The sequence below is a fragment of the Theobroma cacao genome, chromosome 3 (genome assembly GCF_053813885.1).
Source record: "Theobroma cacao isolate CCN51 chromosome 3, ASM5381388v1, whole genome shotgun sequence".
NCBI lineage: Eukaryota > Viridiplantae > Streptophyta > Magnoliopsida > Malvales > Malvaceae > Theobroma > Theobroma cacao.
The window spans coordinates 3,079,219-3,099,386 of NC_142641.1; the positions used below are offsets into that span (position 1 = coordinate 3,079,219).

A 20,168-nucleotide genomic window follows, 5' to 3' on the forward strand; every position below is an offset into this window, starting at 1 on the left:
TCGCACTTGACTTCTTAGTCCATTATTGTGCACTTGAAGTTCATTGCCTCGATTTTCTCTCACTTGTATTTCCCTTTGAAGTTCTCTAGTTGTGGCAGAAAACTTATCATTCAGGCTCTCATACTTCCTTTCTATTTTTCGGACCTTCTTTCTTTGTTCAATTACCTCTTTTTTCATTTTCTCACACCCTTTTTGGAGGTCTTCATACCGTTGCTTCCAACTGGCATTTTCAGCTTCGGACTTCTTTCGAGCCAACTCACTTTCGAGCAAAGCGTCTCATGGTTCTGGATCAAATAGGCCACGTAGTGCATCTTCTTTTGGATATACCACATCCTTAACTCGTTGGTCATGCCATATCTGATATCTGGTAGTCACTTCATCGGTGTACCTCCCTTGATCAACTCGGCTGGTTTTCTTCAAGGCTTGCTCAATCTCCTCAATCCTTTTCAGAAAACTCGGCTCTCCATAAGCAAACTCCAAAGTATTAAGTCGGTGTGTCATCGGCACAAACTGCTCTGACCCAAATTGTCTTCTCACCATAATTGGGGCGTAACTGATTGCTCTCCATGGCCCCATTAACGGTACCCAAGGTTCATTTCTGCATTTGTACAAGACCGGGTGATGCGACATCCACGGAGCTCTCCATGTTACTTCCACACTCATGAGTTCCCGAAGTCTAGAGATCCATTGCTCTTTAGTCCTATTTTCTGGCCATTCACTCTCACAAAATTCTCTGATAGAGGCGGTTTGTGGATGAAATGGCTTTATGAACTTATCGACCTTGCATTCAAAGTGACTTACTATCCAGATGGAAAGAAGCTGTGCACATCCCACAAATCGTCCTTCCCCTTTTCTTCGACAGTAATTCAGTGATCTGAGAGTTTCCGCTGGAATAGAGGGTGAAGGATTGGCCTTGTTGATGACTTGCTCGAAGAAGTCTATAATTCGGACCTCTATATGTCCCAAGACTTTGGGAAAGATCACTAGCCCGTAAATTCCCAAGGCCATCACAAGCTGTCCTTGCTTGGTGTCCCGATGCTTCATGATATAGCTACGTAAAAAACTCCATGGGATACATTCATTGTCTCCTTTTTTCCTTAGGTTTTGATCAACTTTCGCCGAGGTAATACCCATCATCTTGGCTAACTTTCGTCGGTGTCCGGTCTTTTGTCCTCTCCAATATATCTTGTTCGGATTATTAAGATTTTTCGTTGTAGGAGAGCCGAGTACTCTTCGATTGTGGGGACCATATCCACCTTATTGAACACGAAGCATCTATACGACGGATCCCAAAATTGCACAATGGCCTTCAACAACTGTTCATCTATCTAGACCTTAAGGAGTCGAGTTTTATGGCCATATTTCTTATCAAAATTTGCCTGAGTGGTAGCCCCCCACTTTTCCCATATGTTGAGCAAATCGGTGAAGTCGTTCTGTTTAAGATCAAGGTGGACCCTATCAAGTAGTGATGAGAATTGATCCTTTGACAAGCAATCTCTTTCACTTTGTTGGGCACTCGCCATATGTTGAGTCACTTCATAAATTCCATCGAAACTTGAGGATGGCCATGATGACTCCATGTATGCAACTAGATCTACTCTGTTAATGGTTGTCAGGTGACAAATACTTTTTCTATTATGATGCAAATATGCATATGACAAAAAATTCAAGTTACCACCATAAACAAGAATTCCCAAAAGATGAATGAAAGTAATTAATAACCTGATACCTTTATTACTTGCGGAGAAGAATTTAGAACAAGGGGATTATGAAAATTCCTTCATGTGTACCTAGTCAAAAGGTATATTCTCACGGGTGAAGCTCTACCTAAGCAAAGGCCACTCTCGGTATTCTACATGCTGAGCTTGGGTTGAAAATGGAGCTAAAGGTTCCCGAATCGCTCTTCATTGTAGCCCACACGAACTAGTAAGGCACTCCGGTCCTTACCCATTACAAGCTTCAAACGAACTAGGTTCGATCTGAGTGGGAGTCTTCATTAGCCCATGCGGAGGTTATCACCTCACGAGAGCGTAGCTACTTAACTCCCTCCTAATTAAGGACAAAGTCCGGGTGGAAGGCTTATGCATGAATGCAAGATGTGTATTGTGTGAGAAGGAATATACTGACCTTGGACTAATAATTTCACATTCCTTTTATCCTAAATTTCCCACAATTATTAAAAATAATGAAGTAATAATAGCAAAATAACTGAATGCATTAAACAAAAATATGCAAAATTGAGGCTAGGGAAAACAACAAATTATTTAAGGCTTAAGATAACTTATGATTAATTAATGGCTTAACTCTAGAGTCCCCAGTGGAGTCGCCATCTGTCGTAACGTGCGGGTCTGGGAACCCGACCTCCAAACGCAGGCGAAAATTAAAATGCTTTAGGAGTCGCTACCAATTTTTTTTCTATAGGTGTGATTGGTCACCTATTAATCTGATTCTAATCGACGAAGTCCTAAATTAATTTTAGGTTCGTCAAAAGAACGAGAACTGGTCCACATTTTTAGAGATGGGTTCTGGAGTGCGGTTACGCACGGAGAAGGGTTAGCACCTCCGTGGCGCCCGATCCACGAACGGTACCATTTAATCTTAAGTTATCTTAATATAGCCTACTTTTAATTTAATCCCTACTTATTAATCAAATTTTTATTAAATTGACTGACTGAGTTTTTTTATTTGGTTTTACGTATGCACATGATGCAAGCGTAAAATGATGTCATAACTTGTTTATTTTAAATAATGGAGTCGGTAATCTTTTATTGGAAAATCATTCGAAGACCATCCCAACGCTTTGGTGAAGTCTCGAGATTTTTCTCACCTAAAGATATCCCCGGAAGAACTCGTCTCTACAAGCTCCTCGGGGAAATCCCATCATCGGGATTCTCGCGTCATTTGCAAAATAAATGTGGCATGCTATGACAGGATAAAATGCTGATGTCTACATGCACGCGTTTATTGACTTAGGTGATTCATAATTCACCCAACTATGTATTTAAATATTTATCACCTTGTTTATATACTTAGTGTTACATAATTATTTATTATTATTTTTTAGAGTTTCCTATTTAAATCTATATTCTTTAACTAGCATAGTGAATTAATATTCCATCTTATTTATTATTTTTCTTTTTTAATCAAATAAACAATTAATTAAATTAATGGTTAACTTAATTTTATTTAATGATATTTATTTGCTAATTAACTGACTACACTAACCTAGATTTAAATGTGATATTGTGTAGATTTACTTTTCTCAATATATATTATTATTTTAGCAACGATTATTTGAGTTGATGGGTATTGAAATTTGGAGTTCAAATTTATCCCGATGCTTCGGTGAAAATCCGTCTCGAACTTCACATTCAAAAAAAAAAATCCACTTAGAAGAGGCAACTCTTTACCTCTCATAGGTGAAATTTTTCAAATAATCATTTCATTCATTTTTTTATTATTTTTATTATTATTATTATTATTATTATTATTATTTTATTTCTTCTCATTTACTTATCATTATTACTATATTTATTTTAAAAAAACAAACTAAATCTATTATGAATTTTCTTATTTTATATATATATATATATATATATATATATATATATATATATATTTCTCTAAACTATGCATCTTTACTATTATTTTTTATTATTACTATCATTACTATTTTTTTGATTTTTTAATATTAAATATAAGCATTCATATTATATATATATTTCTTTCCTAGAAAAAATAAATGCATTTTAATTAAAGTGGGCTAGACCCAATACTAACTAAAACAAACCAAAGCAAAAAAAAAAAAAAAAAAAGAAGAGTTATACCTTGTTGGGTTGCGATTGGCCCAATTCGGAGACCCACAAAAAGCTCGAGTCTGCTGCACTGGATCTGACTTCCTAGGTCTACTAAATTGAGCTCAAAACGCACCGTTTGGAGTGTTTGTTTGGTAACTTGTGCTCCTCCAAAACGGCGTCGTTTTGGATACCTTAAACCTAAGTATTTAAGCTTTCTTTTTCTCTTCTCCTCTCATTTTTCTGCCCTCTTTTCTCTTTCTAGCCGCCGGCCTCTCTGCCTTCTCTCTAAAATTTTCCCCTCTCTCTCTCTTTCTCTTATGGCCGACGCTTCCACTGTTTTCCTCACCTAGATCGGTGAGACTTCAGCCTCTCTCTCTCCCTTGAAGCCTTCTTCCCTTCCGATCGACGAATCTGGCACTCCCTGCCTCGGTCAGCGGTGACCCAACTGGGTTTACCATTTCCCTTATCGGTGGCCGGTATACCGGCCCCGAAAAGCTTTGGCTTCCACTCTCCTTTAGCCGGCACTCCAAAGATCTAACCCTTCCCTCAAAGCTCACCAATCTCTCTCACTCAAACCAACCCGAATCCAAATCCTAGCCCCTTGCCCTCTTTCATTTTTTTTGTATATCTGTTTTTGTGCTTTGTTTTTTTTATTGTTGTTTTTTTTTTATTTTTTCTTGTGGCTAGGTAGTTTGCTGGTAGATTTAGGATTTTTTTTTTGGATTTTTGATCTCCTCCCCCTTTTGGTTTTGCAGGTGGTGTCCATAAAAGCTAAGTTATCCAAAAATTTGGACAACCCGGCGATGGGGTTCTGGCACCAAGGAATTGGTGGCTAGAGCCCCATCATGCATGGTGGTTGGGGAAGGGATGGCTGGGTGTACGCCCAGCCATTCCTTCTCTCCCCTTTTTTTTTAATTATTTTATTTTATATTTTATCTTATTATAATTTAATTTTTTTAATTAATTTTTTTAGGTGTCTACAAAAGGTCACACCTTTTTTCTTCTAGTGTTGCGTTTTTTTAAAAGGTAAGACACAAGCGCTTATCAAGTTTATTGTTAACTTATATTAAAAATATTAATTTATTACTTGTAAATATTTATTATTTTATTTAATGCTATAAATAAATAAGTGCATAAACAAACAAATATACACACGAGTAAGTAAAAAGCTAGGCCAAAAAAGAAGTAAATAAATGGCTTTGTTACAAAGCTAGTAGTAGGATATATATAGTTGACAATTAAAAAAATAATTGTTGTTTTATTCTCTAAACTAGGCTCAGTGTGAGCTAATTCTCTTTTTTTTCTTCTTCTTATTCTCTAATATTGTTTTTGTTTTATTTTTTTCTTTTCTTTATTTTTTGATTTTGTATTTCTTTTTTGTATTTTTCAATTGTATGGGAAATTTTAATGCTAAAATTGGCAAAAAAAATACGCCTGATAAAATGAATGTCTATAATCAACTTTGTATCTTGGTAGATGTAGTTACTTTTTATTTTTCTATATCACAAAGTTTACTAGATAGAAAAATCTTTTGGAGTGATCTCAAGAGCAGTTTGTTTTTTAAATTGAACTCATAAAGTTTAAAGTTCTCTTAGCTTATTTGTCATTTTCAATAAAAATAATGTGTTTTCAAAAATTGAATTTAAATAATGTAGTCCACATTAGAGATTGTTAGATATTTTTGAATAATTAAAATGTGAATTTACATTCTTTAATTTATATTAGGTTTTTTTTTTCAAAATCAAACTAAAGTTAATTAATTTAGTGTAGGAAAAGAGATACTATTATAGTCCATAATATGATATGATAAAGTGGGCTAGACTCCCATGTTATTTGTTAGCTTATTAGTGTAGACATAGGTAGGAAACCATAAATTCTTATTAAAGATGGGATTAAGAATTCACTATATAAAAGTGAGGTTAAGTCTTCTCTCTTGTTCATAAGAATATTAAAAATTATCTCAGAAAGTGGAGAGTTGTAGATTAAGAAAGAGGAATATTATAGTGCACTAAATGTCATCTGTTAACCTGATTAGTATGTTATTGCTGTCAAATCATGATTAAGGAATGTGAGCTTTTGTGTTCTAAATTTTTACTATGATAAATCCTGAATAAATCCTGAATAAATTAATGATACATAAAATTTTACGTTGTATCGATATATTGTTTTATGAATATTAAGGAATTTTAATATGCTAATCGAAAGTTAAAATATGAATTCGATGTTAACTCTGTTTATTTTAGTGCTTGCGTCTGTCAACCAACCATCGTGCAGGTCAAAGACAACAACCATTGCTATCTCTGCCTCTCTTTCCCAGAAAATTCTAACAGCTTATCTTCCTTTCTTGGTGAAAGAGAATAGTCTGCTTGTTTAAATTTTATATCGAAAAGATTACATAATATTTCAGTTTAATACCAATTCTTCTCTCTTGAGAACTTCAAAATGAATTCCCAATTGTTGCTTTCAACCCCTTCTATCTACATTTTCACCTTCTTCTTGATCGGTTTATTCTCCCTCCCAATATCATTCTGCCAAGATGATGAAAACTTTGAGCAGTGTTTTAGTCGTTTTGATTGTGGAGACATAAAAAACCTCACGTGTCCTTATTGGACGGACGATCGCCCTCAGCTCTGTAAGCAAGAAGGGTTCAGGTTGACGAAATGTGATGATGGGAAGCCTGTCATACTTATTGGTCGATATGAATTCCGAATGATTTATTTAAATTACTTCACTTATGCAATGACTATTGCTCGAAACGATTTGTGGGAAAAGATTTGTCCTAAAAATCCGACGAATGTAACTCTGGATAACCCTTTCTTGCGCTATTCTCCAACAAATCGATACCTTACTTTCTTTTACAATTGCAGCCGATCAATACCATCAAGTCCAAATCCAAATCCATTTCGATGCACCGAAGATTTATATTCTTTCTATGCGGATGATTTAGTTGAGAGGGCTAGGTATGGAGACTTAAGTGATTCTTGTGATACTGCTATCCAAGTTCAGGTTAATCAGAGCGCTTTTGCTGAACTCCAGAATCAAACGCCACAAAGGCTTGAAGCTTGGGAAAAAGGATTTGATGTGGAGTATAATCTTGCTGAAATTTTCTGTTCAGCATGCAACAGCCGGCGAGGGAAATGCGAAATTTTGAGTTCACCTGAACATCCTATTTGCATTTATCCTGGTATGCACAATCTTTTAACCCCACTCTTCTTCAGGCTTATATGCAACATATGCATTTTGCCTTTAGTCTTGATCGCAGGCCCTAACTCCCAATGAACACCCCCCACCCCCTCTTTTCAACAGTTCATTAAAAATAAAAAGGACAAAACTCAAGTTAATTATATTCATTCAATTCACATCAATTAGATTGCTATATTTCGGTAACTTCGCATAACCCTATGAGCCGTAATGGCGCTGTCCAATGATATAGGAAATGACAAAATGCTAATTATTTCTTGTGATACTTGATTTTATTTAGTCCACTCTGCCTTTGGAGTTCTGGTGTTCAATTTTCTTGTCTGCTTTGAACTAGTCAACAAGAGTAGGAGCTGGAAATTTGCCACTAGACATATTCAATCCAGCCTTCGGGTCAAAGCGTGCATCTTTCTTCCTTGTGTTTCACATTTTTAACGTAGAACCAAAAACTTTAATCAAGATTAGGAAACCTGATAAGGTGATCCTAATAAGTCCTAGGCATAGCATAAAATAATGATCTACTTTTGCTTACTTGAGCAAGCTGATCACATGCTATACTATAGTCCTAGGTCGGAGTGAAATGAACTCAGGAGAACTTGATTTTACTATGTATTAGAGATGAATTAGTGTTACATTATGAGAGGCACCAGGTCACGAGTTATTCAACGCAATCTGTTTTCTGTATGAACAGAAGAGAAGTTAGTTGAATTGAGAAAGAATACTATCCTGAGGTGGGATTTGGAAGGATGAGATACCCTGGGGATGATCATGCCAGTTTCTTGAAGAAGTAGATAGAATAATGGATAAGACTTAAGAGAGATAGAGGGAGAGAGTGTGAATGTGAGTGATCTTAGCCGAGGCTCCTTGGTTGTCCCCCATGTATACGAGGAGCTAGGTCTTCTTGTAGCTGTTGCTAATGTCTTCCCCTTCAATTTTGTCTCCTATTTATCTCCTATATATACACGTCATTTGCCTTCTCGTGTGGCCGTGCTTCTTGGTTCGGCTTCTTGGGCTTGTCTTCTTTGGCCCATGGGGCTAGTGGCAACAACAACTAAAACAAAGGTGACTCTGAGAATGGAATAAATTAGAAAATAGGGTAGCGGTCAGAATTCATTGTGGTTATGATCATTGATTCACAGCCATGGTAAATCATTAGACCAATAAATAGTCAAGTTGGAGAACAAGTACTTCTCCCCATTTTTCTTCGTTTCTTTCTCACTTACTTGGGTTTATATAGTGTATGTTTTTTTTTATTTTTGTGAATTTTTTTAGAATGGGACTATAAGAAAAGGGATTGACCTTATACCCTCCTACCCCAGTACTGTTATCTAGCTGTCGATGGTTAGAATTGCTTGTCTTATTGTTTGTCATTAATGGGATAGACTTAACGGTAAAGGGTGAATAAATTCTGATAGAAAGGGTGGTCGGAAGTTCGAGGAAAATTAAAGTTACAAGGGTAGAGACTGGTTGTTAATAGTAAAAATTAAGGACAAAAGAACTTATGTGAAACTGAACCAACTAGCTAGTTTGAAGTAAGACCTGGTCGTCGAGATTTCTTATTTGCAGATGAAGGATCAACCAACAAATAAAGAATTAATTAGCGTTTTGATTTAGATAATTAGATCTATTTCTGCTAGTATACATTAATTAATTTCTCTATGCAAATTTTAGAATAGGTTCAAACTGTTGAAATAGGCAGTGTTTGGGACGAAAACAAATTTAGACCTCAAAAGCATCACTTTGAATAAGTCAGACTATTTTATAGCTCCTCATTCAAAACCAAGTAACGTGTTGTTTTAGGTTTGGTTGTTCTCAATGGCCAAACATTTCAGTAATATTTTGACAGTACCGTGTTCTCTTAAAGTCATTCAAGTTGTGGAAAACCAAATGGGAAATGTAGTGAAATTCGTGCATTCCCTCGTTGGATTGATGATGATGTGTAGCTTACAATCAAATGGTCCAAAGCTTGCAAACCACACGTTAGGCTCTCGTAGCCTCGTACAAGCCACTGGGTTGCATTACATCTGTTACCCGTCAGTGCCGTTTGAATCATCACATCCAAAAAAATCTTTCTGCAAGTCAAGGTCAGCAGCCAAGATGATCTCTTCTTTCTTTCCATCTCATGGAAAATTATAAGTGTTATAACTTTCTTATTAACTCCAAGCCAATGGTCTGTTTATTTGAAAATGATAGCACTCGCAATTAGTTATCTCCTTTACCTTCGCGTCACTAAATAGGAACCTTTCAACTAAAAATATTCACTTTCTTCATGAAATTCCTCTACGCATGGATGCCCTCTTCTTCCTTTCACCCTCTTTCTTCTCAATCATCTCCATCTTCTTCCTCCTAAATTTTTTCCAAGTGTCTTACTCCAAAGATGATGTCCACTTTATTTCATGCGGCCATCCATTTGACTGTGGAAACCTTCGAAATCTTTCATATCCTTTCTGGACCGATGATCTTGATCGGCCTGCATATTGCGGCTATGATCGTGAAGCGTACAAGCTCAAATGCAAACAGATGATGGACCGATGATCATGATCGGCCTCCAATGATAACATCCTTTTTCCTTTTCTTATTCTTTTTAAGAAAAAAAAAAGTGGATTTGATATTACAAAATGCTAATTATTACTAAATGTGGCACGTAACCTTATCTCTAGTCCACACTAATTATTTTTTGGAAAAGCGAAGCTGCACTTATAACTAATTGGGGCATGCTTTTGCCATGTTCCACAAATATATTGTTTGGTTTAAATTAGATGTCTACTTTGAATGTGTCAAGTACAGCATGTAAGAGTCAAAGCACCCACCTTTTTCTTTTTTTCCTCTTGTGTTAGTACTTGTAAATATTTATTATTATTCTATTTAATGCAATAAATAAATAAGTGCATAAACAAGAAAATATACTAGTAAAATAGTTTGATGTGATTTGCAATTAATCTAATTAAAGTAACCTTTTTAATTGCAGGACGCAGTTCCCATTTTCTTCGAGTAAAGTTTATCATAGGTATGATACTCTTAACTAATTTTCTTTCCTTTTTCCTTTGTCTTCCCTTTCTTGATAATTGATAGTGAAAAATGGTAATAAATAGTGAATAAAGATTGGTGAGAGTTAAAAAAACAAGTGTTACAAAAATTTTAATTTCTTTTTATATATTTTAGTTACCAAAAATTACTATTATTATCCTTCATTCATGAAATTCTTTCTGTGAACCTTTTAACAATTTTTGTGTTATAAATACTATTTGAACAATTAAGTAGTTTTGTAAAGACTATGTTTGATTGTTACTTTTACTCTAATTTTTCTCCCTCAAAAGTTGTAAAAAAGTAGATTAAAATAAAATATATTCTTGATAAAAGAATGAGGAACTAGCAAAAGATGTAACGCTAATTGTTACAGATAAATATAAAATATAAATTTTACTTTTCATATAAGATCAATTTTTAGTTTTATTATTTAAAATATATTTTGCTTTTATATCCCATTAAATGATCATTCTTGATATAATTATATATATATATATATATATATATATATATATATATATATATATCGTTACATTCATGGGAGAATCTTACATATGTTTGAAATTCTTCACATGTATCGGATCAACTGAGTTGTTCATGATAAAAAGGGATAAATATTTTAAAAGCACATAAAATCCGTTTACAGGAGAAGAGGATGCAAAGACTACATGAAATCCAAACATCATTGCATGCTTAAGTACATATTAGCCTTAAATATATGTTATATATATTTATTTTGAGGGGAGATGAAAATGTTATTCTTTATGCCATGGTTAAAATGACGAATTTCTAACAGAGCATCCCAGTTTTTTGCCCCTTGACTTGATTTCTCTCTTATTTCTACTCGTGGCAGGTTTAGTTAGTGCAGGAATGGGTCTCTTGATCACCTGTATCATTGTAATGTGTTTCAAAAGAAAGAGCCTATACATTACAACAATGGGTTTTCTCAAGAAGTTCACAAAGAGTGATCTAGATATTGAAGCTTTCTTAAAAACTAATGAAACTTTAGCTCCCAAAAGATACAGTTGTTCAGATGTCAGGAAAATGATAAACTCGTTTAAAGAAACACTAGGGAAAGGTGGTTATGGAAGTGTGTACAAAGGGAAGCTACTAGATGGCCATCTAGTTGCCGTGAAATTGCTTAATACATCCAAAGGAAATGGTCGCGAATTTATTAATGAAGTTGCAAGTATTAGTCGAACTTCCCATGTTAATGTTGTTACCCTTCGAGGATTTTGTTTAGAAGGTAACAAAAGAGCTTTGATTTATGAGTTCATGGCCAATGGATCTTTAGAAAGATTCATTTACAAAGACAATACTAATGTGAAGGACCATCGACACTTGACATCAGACGAATTGTATCGAATTGCAATTGGAATAGCTTGAAAGCTTGAGTACTTACATCATGGGTGCAACACAAGGATTTTGCATTTCGACATAAAACCTCATAACATTCTTCTAGATGAAAAATTTTTCTCAAAAATCTCTGATTTCGGGCTTGCAAAACTATCAAACAGGAAAGAGAGTATTGTATCAATGTTAGAAGCTAGAGGCACAATTGGTTACATAGCTCCGGAAGGGTTTTGTAGAAGCGTTGGAGGTGTTTCGTATAAATCAGATGTCTATAGCTATGGAACGATGATCTTAGCGATGGTTGGAGGGAGAAGGAACATAAATGTCAAGGTAAGTCAAACTAGTGAAATATATTTTCCTCATTGGATTTATCAGCGTCTTGAGCAAGGCAATATCAAACCAGAATTACTAGGCCTTATGATTAGAGAAGAAACTGAGATTGCGAGGAAGATAATATTAGTTGGCTTATGGTGCATACAAACAAATCCACTAGATAGGCCTTCAATGACTGAGGTGATCGACATGTTGGAAGGGAGCATAGAAGCTTTGCGGATTCCACCTAAGCCATACATGTCTTCTCCTCCAAGATCAACCATAGTAGATTCCATCTCCTTATCATTATCGTGATATGTGCATTTTCAAAGTATATAATATTTATATTTATTTTGACATTTTTTTTAGCTCAAAACAAGTCAATTGTATTAATAAAATCGTTTTAAACACCTCACAATTCAAATCCTTGAAATGGTATAAAACATGTTCACCTAAGAACACCTAGTGAAGCACATGTTAGTGAGAATATGCACATAAGGTTTTGGAAGGTAATAGGGATGGCACATCCCTTCGAAAATAATCCCAAGAGCAAGAAAGGAATGATATGTATACAAATAAAATTGCCCTATACAAAAAGGAACCAAAGAAAAGCAACTAGTACAATTTTATAAAGCAATACAAACATCTAAAAATACCTACCAGTAGCTCATAATAGTCATGAAAAGAACCTGCCAGTAGCTCATTAGAGTAAAAGAACTTGCCATTAACTCTCTCTATAATGGTAGAAACCAGGATTGATGTAGCCATAGCTTACCCCTTATGTAAAAGTCAACATTTGCGTGCCCATGGATAAAATGCTCCCCTGATCATTAACATTTCTAGACAATCTACCTAGTAGTCAAGGAACATCTCCAACCAACATCATCCACGAGGATAGATACCTATCATGGAAGGCAAAAACAATAGAATAATTTTCATAGAGGAAAGGCAACAACATAACCTACATGAAAAGAGCTACAACGTCAATTTTGAAAGGGTAAAATCAGCAGCTCCATTTCCATGGTGGAAGAGTTCACCATGCATAAGATCATTCAGAAAATCAAGTAGTAGAATTTGAAACTCCATCACCAACAAGCATTAAACATGGACTTTCGAACGACTCTTATTTTTTCGAAGAATTGACAAAGAAGTTTATCTCCCTAAAGATTTATAGAAAGCTATAAGCTGTCAATATCAGAAAATACCCTCCACAGTGCTCATGGCCTATCATCTGGTTTAATTATCCAAGAAAGAGCAACACAAAAATCTGATTCTATCACTAAAGATTTAAGTCTAAACCAAGAAAATTTAGGCAAAAAATTGTATTGCATTTTTAATAGCATAAATTTATGCATGATTAGACTCAAGCTCCCATAAAAGGCCAAAGAAAAGACACACTATAGCACCCTTAGTATCTCAAAGAACCCCCCCAGCCACACAAACCCCTAGCCTTTGTTGTCCTTTATCTGAATTGTCCACATTGAATTTTAATCCACTTTTTCTAGAGGGGATGCATTCCACCCCTCCCCTAAGTTCCTTAGTGACTATTGGCCTGGTTAGATATCTTAAGCGTAGGCCACCAACCAATCTCATTCACTTCTTCTTCAGTCTCAATGGCTTTAATCCAAAAATTTGTCCACATTTTAATCATAAAGATCACTTCCTTTTTCTCCCAATTTTTATCATTGAAACTCAAGTCGTCTCTAGCCAACCAAAAAGACCAAAATGTGGCACTACCACTAACATCCATCTCCTATGAAGACCTTTAGATACAAAATCCTCGCAAAATAAAATCACTTGTGATATAAAAGTTAGTAACACCCACTTGAATCCCCACCAATAAAAAATGCTACACCAAACTCAAAAAAAAAAAATATATAATGAAGTAGGATGTGGTGGCAGTCATCCTCCACAAGACCAAGCCAAGCACATATAAGATTCTCCTGATAGAAAGAAATGCCCCTAGCCTTCACGAAACTTTTCGTAGGGATGCTATGCAATACCATTAACCATAAAAAGCATTGAACTTTGGGAGGAACGATGAACTCCCAAATGGATGAGAGTTAAACACCATTACCATCTTGATGCGAGTTCCCTCCTAATAGTTTCATTGTTTTGTTTTTACTAAGAATTGCCTTATATTGTCTACTAATAACTCTATTATATAAAGTTATTATGTCAAATTTTAGGGGCTTAAGTAGCTAAGTTTTTGAGATTTTAAGTTTGGAATTGAGTATTTTAGTTGTTTTTTATAATTAAGCTCAATGCATGTTGAGTAATTTAGTTTAAGTTATTTTAGTTTAATTTTATGTTATATTGCTTTAAATTACTTTAAGTTTAGTTATTGCTAATCTCTTTTATTGCTTTTGTAAGAAATCTTATGGAAAGGCTATATTTGATGATAATCTATACAAGGATGGTGATAGCTTCGTTTGTATATACTAAAATATTTTGAGAATAAATTTTACTACAGAAGTTCAATTGATGTGATTCTTGAGCCATTTGAAAGCTAAGAGACAACGCTACACCCTTTCATATTTACCATGTTTTTCAGTTTGGATTTGATCAAGGTGAAAATCATATTGGATGAGGCTAGATTATTGTAGTTTCTACACAAGGTAGCATCATGAAATGAAGGCCACGACCTTCAATAGACTAAGGCTGCAGCGCCAATATGTAGCAAGGCACGATAATGGACCAAAAAAGGAAGAGCCATGGCACTGGTGAAGATTAAAGCTCCCATACTCTCACCCGAGAGCATAGATTCGCGGCACCTAAGGGGGAAGGCCACGACGCCCGGATATGCTTCCAAAATATCTGTTTATTTGAGATTTTCAAAACTAGGGTTTTTTAGGAGCATTTAAAGGCAATTTTTAGAGGTTTAACACTATTCTAGAGAAAAGAAGTAAAAAAAAAAGTAAGAAAGTAGGAGAATTCAGAAAAGATTAGAGATTCAAAAGCTTCAATTCTTAATTTCTCTCTCTACATTAATTCTTCTCTTACTTCCTTTGATTTGGATTAATGGTTAATTTTCTTTCGATGATGTTTTTAGTAGATATTATAAACTAATTTACTTTTTCTAGGATTATGATTAAACTCGATGTATTATTTGAATTCTTTATTTATCTTTTGCTTATTTTCATGGAATATGAGTTGTTTATTCCAATTTTATGTTTAATACTTCTAATTGGTTGATTACCAATTAGATTTATTTGGATATTTAAATATAACTTGACGAAGGAAGTTTAGATTAGGCCATTAATGAAATAGCATGTGTTCAAATTTACTTAGTGATTATTGATTTGATTTGCATATAAGATAGATATATATCTATGTGTTGCATGTAGCCAAGATTAGAGCACAAACTTGAATCTATCTTCAATTGAATTTTCATAGATATAGAGTAAATTAATTAAAAGAGATATTTTTATGAGTACCTTGACAGATATTCATAAATAATTTGAGACTCTAAATTAGCAACTGAATCCTTTGAAATAAGTTTGGAGAGAAAAAGAAAATTTAGATGAACTTTTGAAGGATATTATAATTCTAGACTTTTAATCAATTGTTTTTCTAGTAAATTTTGTTTTACATTTATTAGCTCTAGTTTGTTAGTTCAATTTAGTTTTTAATTAATCTTTTAATTTTGATTACTTGGATAAAATTAATTTGCTACAATTTTAGTACTTAACTTAAGTTGGTGCAATTTCCTGTAGGATTCGACACTCTATTTACTTCTATATTATTTGTTGCAATATGTACACTTGCATAAAGAAATTCAACAACATCTACTTCTAAAATAAAAAAGTGTTTCTCGTTTTCATTAAGGAACACATCTTAAAGAGTTGATCTGAGTTCTTGAAGGCTCTCCAACTCCTAATCAAAAAAAGGGTGCCTAAAATCAAAATCCCATTCACCATTTCCCAACCAAGCCTCTTTTACTTTGGCATTCTTCTCTCTCACAATGTGAAAAGCCAAGGGAAGATTTCCATCAGGGTGATGTGCGATATCCATTCGTCTTCCAAAACAAAATCCCATTTCCATTCCCCACGACCCATCTACAGCTCTTGTTACCTATTACCTTTTCAACAATATCCCTCCATGCATTGGGCATTTAGCCTCTATGGTGTCTAGATGAAATCCAACTCTGGGGTCCTTCACCATATTTCTCACATAATAGCTTCCTCCAAAGTGCACTATGATCATGGCAATTCGCTTAAGAGGGCAATATTTTTATGTACAAGGTTGGCTATTCCAAGACCACCCCATCTCTTAGGTTGGCAAACTATCTTCCATTTGACTTTAGCAATCTTCCTAGTACTCTCATCCACTCCCCATAAAAAGGCTCTTCTTATTTTGACATTGTTGAAAAAGTAAAATCATTAAAGATTATAATTTTATAAAATAAATATTGATTGTTTCCTTTAATCATATAATTATAAGTTTTTCTTTCCTTATTATCTATATTAATTTTGAACTAAAAGCCTAAAGGAAGTGCAAAAAGAAAATGGTTCAACCAATAAAAGTCTAATAGATATAGAATAATAATTATAAGTTTTTCTTCCCCTTTATCATTTTTGTTGCATGCTTTCCTTTTCCTATAATTAGATAAGTAGGTAATTAATTTGAACCCATGTAAAAAATTTGCAGAAAAATTATAAGTGAATTTAATTAAAGTAATCCTATAGCAAATGGAATACTTATCAAATAAGAGATTATGAGAAAGTGGGTTTTCAATCTTCTGTTTTTTCTTTTATATGTATCTCTTTTGGATAAGGGAATTATGTTTTATCCAAATTTTTAATATGTTAATAAAGTTTGTAATTTTTTTAATCTCTTTACATGTTTCTTTGATTTATTTCCAACATATGTACTTTCATTTTATTCAACTTGAAAATAAATGTTAAATAATTAATTTTTTTTTTCAAAAGTTTTGGATATATAAGCATGTTTGAATATTTTCGGTTTATGTGGTTTTCGATTTTGATTCAATTTAGGTCATATTAGGTTTTGGATAAATTCAATTCAGGTCAAATTGGGTTTACCTTGCCATAAATGTCGGGTCATCTCGAATTTTAAATTACTTAAAATATTTAGGTTAAGGTAAATAACAAGTAACTTTGCTTTGAGTTATTTCAAGTTAATTAGGTTATCACAATTCAAGTCAATTCGAATTCATATTAAAGTATATATTTTACTTTATCATTGGGTTATATAGTCGGTTACCATTTCAGATGGATTGAGTGGGGTTCCTCGAATCGTGTCAGATTTTGCCAGCTATAATCACTTGAAAGAAAAAAGAGTTGAAGTAGAATAAGTAAACATAAGATTATATAGAATGAAGGAAGTAGTTAGGTACAACAAAAATGAATTTAAGAACATTCAAATCCAACCTCTACAATACCCTTAATAATAATGCATAATTTTTGAATTTATCATTTAATTTTTACGTAATTTCATCAACTGAATTGATATCATTTAATTTGAGTTCCGATATCAAAGTCAGTCAAAGACTTTATTAATAGAATAGATGTTAATATGGGAATAGGATACGAAATATGAGATTGTAGTCCTTTAAAGCTGGAAATTAAAATGTCTTAGAGGGATTTCATTTGTACAAGGCTTTCAAATTCCAAAATATATAAATAAAATTACCTTGTTTGTAAAAAAGAATTTGAAATTGTTAAAACTCTTGAAATTAGATAAGGGGTTCTAAAGGCCAAAAATAACTTGTTTCGAATCACACTTCAAAAGTCAAAAGGTGTTTATATATATATAACACTTGCTAATTAATAGTATTTATAAGGGAACACTACAAAAGGTTAAAATTTGAAAACCAATTTTCAAGTTTCAAGTTCAAATTTGAAGATTGATGTGTGAAACTTATAGAACAAAATAGGATTATTTTTTATTGTGTAATCCAAAATCATTTGTACTAAAAAAACGAACTTTTAATAGTAAAAATGTCATTCTAAAAATGAATTATCCAAGCAATACAATTATAAATACCACTGATGCATTTTTAAATAATTTCATTTTCAAAATATTTAAAGTTCTTTGTCCAATTAAACACAATGTAAGTGTATGCAGCAAACAAAGCAAATGATTGGCATGTTAATGTCATTGTCAATTTCTTGCGTTTGACAAAAAAAAAAAAACATGAAAGGGTGTGCACCTCAAATTTTATTTCTTTGAATTAATCGTCATCTATGTATGTATTTGAAAAACATAAAACTGACGAACAATGTAAAAATATTGTGACAGGCGGCCATAATAACTGATATGTACATCATATAAAGCAAACAAAAAACCAACCTTAATTAAATCATCAGAAAATTGACTTTGAAAGTTTCTGAGTGTAGATTCAATTACAATAGATTCGACTGAATTTTATCGGATAATATTCTAATTTTTTTTATTATCTTTTCTTTTTCAAATATTTCAAAAATATGTTCTCTATCGAAACACAAGAATGCAAACTAAAAACAATAATGAAATAATTTTCAGACGTGTATCAATGCTACTGTTCTTTTAACATTTTATTCGTCTTTACTAATAATGTGTAAAAGAATTAGAAATGATAAATTTCGAAAATATAATAAAACTTTGTGATAAAAGATTTTAGTTTGTTGATTCCAATCATAGAATCTTGAGTTTTTATTTTTCCAAGAGTGTAATCCACAGACGAGCTTTGTCAATACTATACGGTTTTTCCAATGAAAATAAAGACATAATATTGTACATACTTTTCTCCCTAAACTCAATGAAGCATCATACTTTTGTTTAAGCTGTCGATGTTCATTAGAGAAGTTCCAAGTTTTTAATCATTAGATATTCTTTGCCGTTGCTTTGTTTTTACCTCTTGGTATAAATAATTTGCCGATATTCGTTTCACCATCCCCGTGACGCGAATGAGTCCTGCAAAATCCCCACCATCTTCAAACAATGGCGGTACGCCTTTCAACTTTCCTCATTCAATCAACATTGTTTTTGTTTATATATGATTCTAAGTTCTATTATGCTATTTGTTTTACAGACCGGCGGGGCTACCTAGATTGGCGTGTGTCGAGATTCATCGGTAAGTTCCCTATCATTCTGAGTTGGTTTATGACAAATCATATGCAGCATTTAAGACATTATATAGTTCTTACTGTTTTGTTAAACTCTAGACCTCTTTATTGCATCAAACACTTATATCAGTTCTTTGGATACAGGAATCGGCTTTGTAAGTGGAGTGATATTTGCATTTGCCATCATTTTTGGCTACAAAACTATAATACTGGTGTCCCAAACGATTAACAGGAAAATGAAGAAAGATCCAAATGTTGAGGCTTATATCAAAAAATACGGATCACTCGCTCCAAAGAGATATCATAGTTCTGATATCAAGAAAATGACAAATTCATTCAGGGAGAAACTGGGCGAAGGAGGCTTCTGCAGTGTTTACAAAGGAAAGCTGGAAGATGGCCGTCTTGTGGCAGTGAAGGTTCTTAAACTTGACACAATCAAAGGAAATGGAGAAGAATTCATAAATGAGGTCATCAGTATTAGCAGAACGTCCCATGTCAATATTGTCTCCCTTCTGGGATATTGCTACACCGAAAACAGAAAGGCTTTGATTTTTGAATTCATGCCCAATGGTTCTCTTGAAAAGTTCATACACAAAGAGAATGTTTCCACTTCGGGGCGCCTGGCATGGGAGAAATTGCAAGAAATCGCAAGAGGCATAGCTCGAGGGCTTGAGTACCTCCACCGAGGTTGCAACACAAGGATTTTGCATTTTGACATAAAACCTCATAATATCCTTTTGGATGAAGATTTTTGCCCCAAGATCTCTGATTTCGGGTTGGCAAAACCATGTCCCAAAGAGAGTGCTATATCAATGGTGGATGCTAGAGGGACAGCCGGATATATAGCCCCTGAAGTCTTTTGTAGGAACTTCGGGAGAGTTTCACACAAGTCTGATGTGTATAGTTTCGGAATGATGATTCTAGAGATGGTTGGAGGTAGAAAAAATATTGATGTTGCTGCAGATCATAGTAGTGAGATGTATTATCCCCACTGGGTCTACGACCGTCTCCAGCAAGGAAACAACCTAGGATTGCTTGGTGTAATGACCAGCCAAGACAATGATATTGCAAAGAAGATGATAATAATAGGGTTGTGGTGCATACAGACCTACCCAGTTCATAGGCCATCAATGAATGAGGTGTTATTTATGCTGGAAGGGAGTTTAGATGCCCTAAAAATCCCACCCAAACCTTTCATATATACCCCTACAAGATCTCCAATAAACCTCTGTACCGCTCCAATACTATGATTCTTGTGTTGGTTTTTTTTTTCTTTTTTTTCTTGTCCTTTTTGGGTGGAGGGAGAAACAGCTGCTTAAGTAGTTCTATCAATTACCAAATGAACATGTAAAAAAATGGCAAAACCTAATCATCCTCTAGAATTTGCTGGGTAATATGCTTGCATTTGGGA

At 33.9% G+C, this 20,168-nt stretch overlaps 1 protein-coding gene, 1 long non-coding RNA gene and 2 pseudogenes across 2 annotated transcripts; 3 read left to right on the top strand and 1 right to left on the bottom strand.

The window, feature by feature from the left end:
- Nucleotides 1–6,239: 6,239 nt before the first annotated feature.
- Nucleotides 6,240–12,046, top strand: LOC18604170 (LEAF RUST 10 DISEASE-RESISTANCE LOCUS RECEPTOR-LIKE PROTEIN KINASE-like 2.1). The gene is made up of 3 exons (XM_088804982.1): nucleotides 6,240–6,981; nucleotides 9,964–10,002; nucleotides 10,876–12,046. The coding sequence occupies exons 1-3, from the start codon at nucleotides 6,240–6,242 to the stop codon at nucleotides 11,406–11,408; spliced, it is 1,314 nt and encodes a 437-aa protein (XP_088661108.1). The 3' UTR covers nucleotides 11,409–12,046.
- Nucleotides 7,582–7,911, bottom strand: LOC148763464 (uncharacterized). The gene is made up of 2 exons (XR_016025529.1): nucleotides 7,751–7,911; nucleotides 7,582–7,674 (listed from the first exon to the last, which is right to left on the bottom strand). It is a non-coding gene; the product is annotated as an uncharacterized LOC148763464 (long non-coding RNA).
- On the top strand, nucleotides 11,559–12,046 carry LOC148763465 (LEAF RUST 10 DISEASE-RESISTANCE LOCUS RECEPTOR-LIKE PROTEIN KINASE-like 2.5 pseudogene; annotated as a pseudogene).
- Nucleotides 12,047–18,993: 6,947 nt separating this feature from the next.
- LOC18604171 (PR5-like receptor kinase pseudogene) lies at nucleotides 18,994–20,007 on the top strand (annotated as a pseudogene).
- The last annotated feature ends 161 nt before the right edge of the window (nucleotides 20,008–20,168 follow it).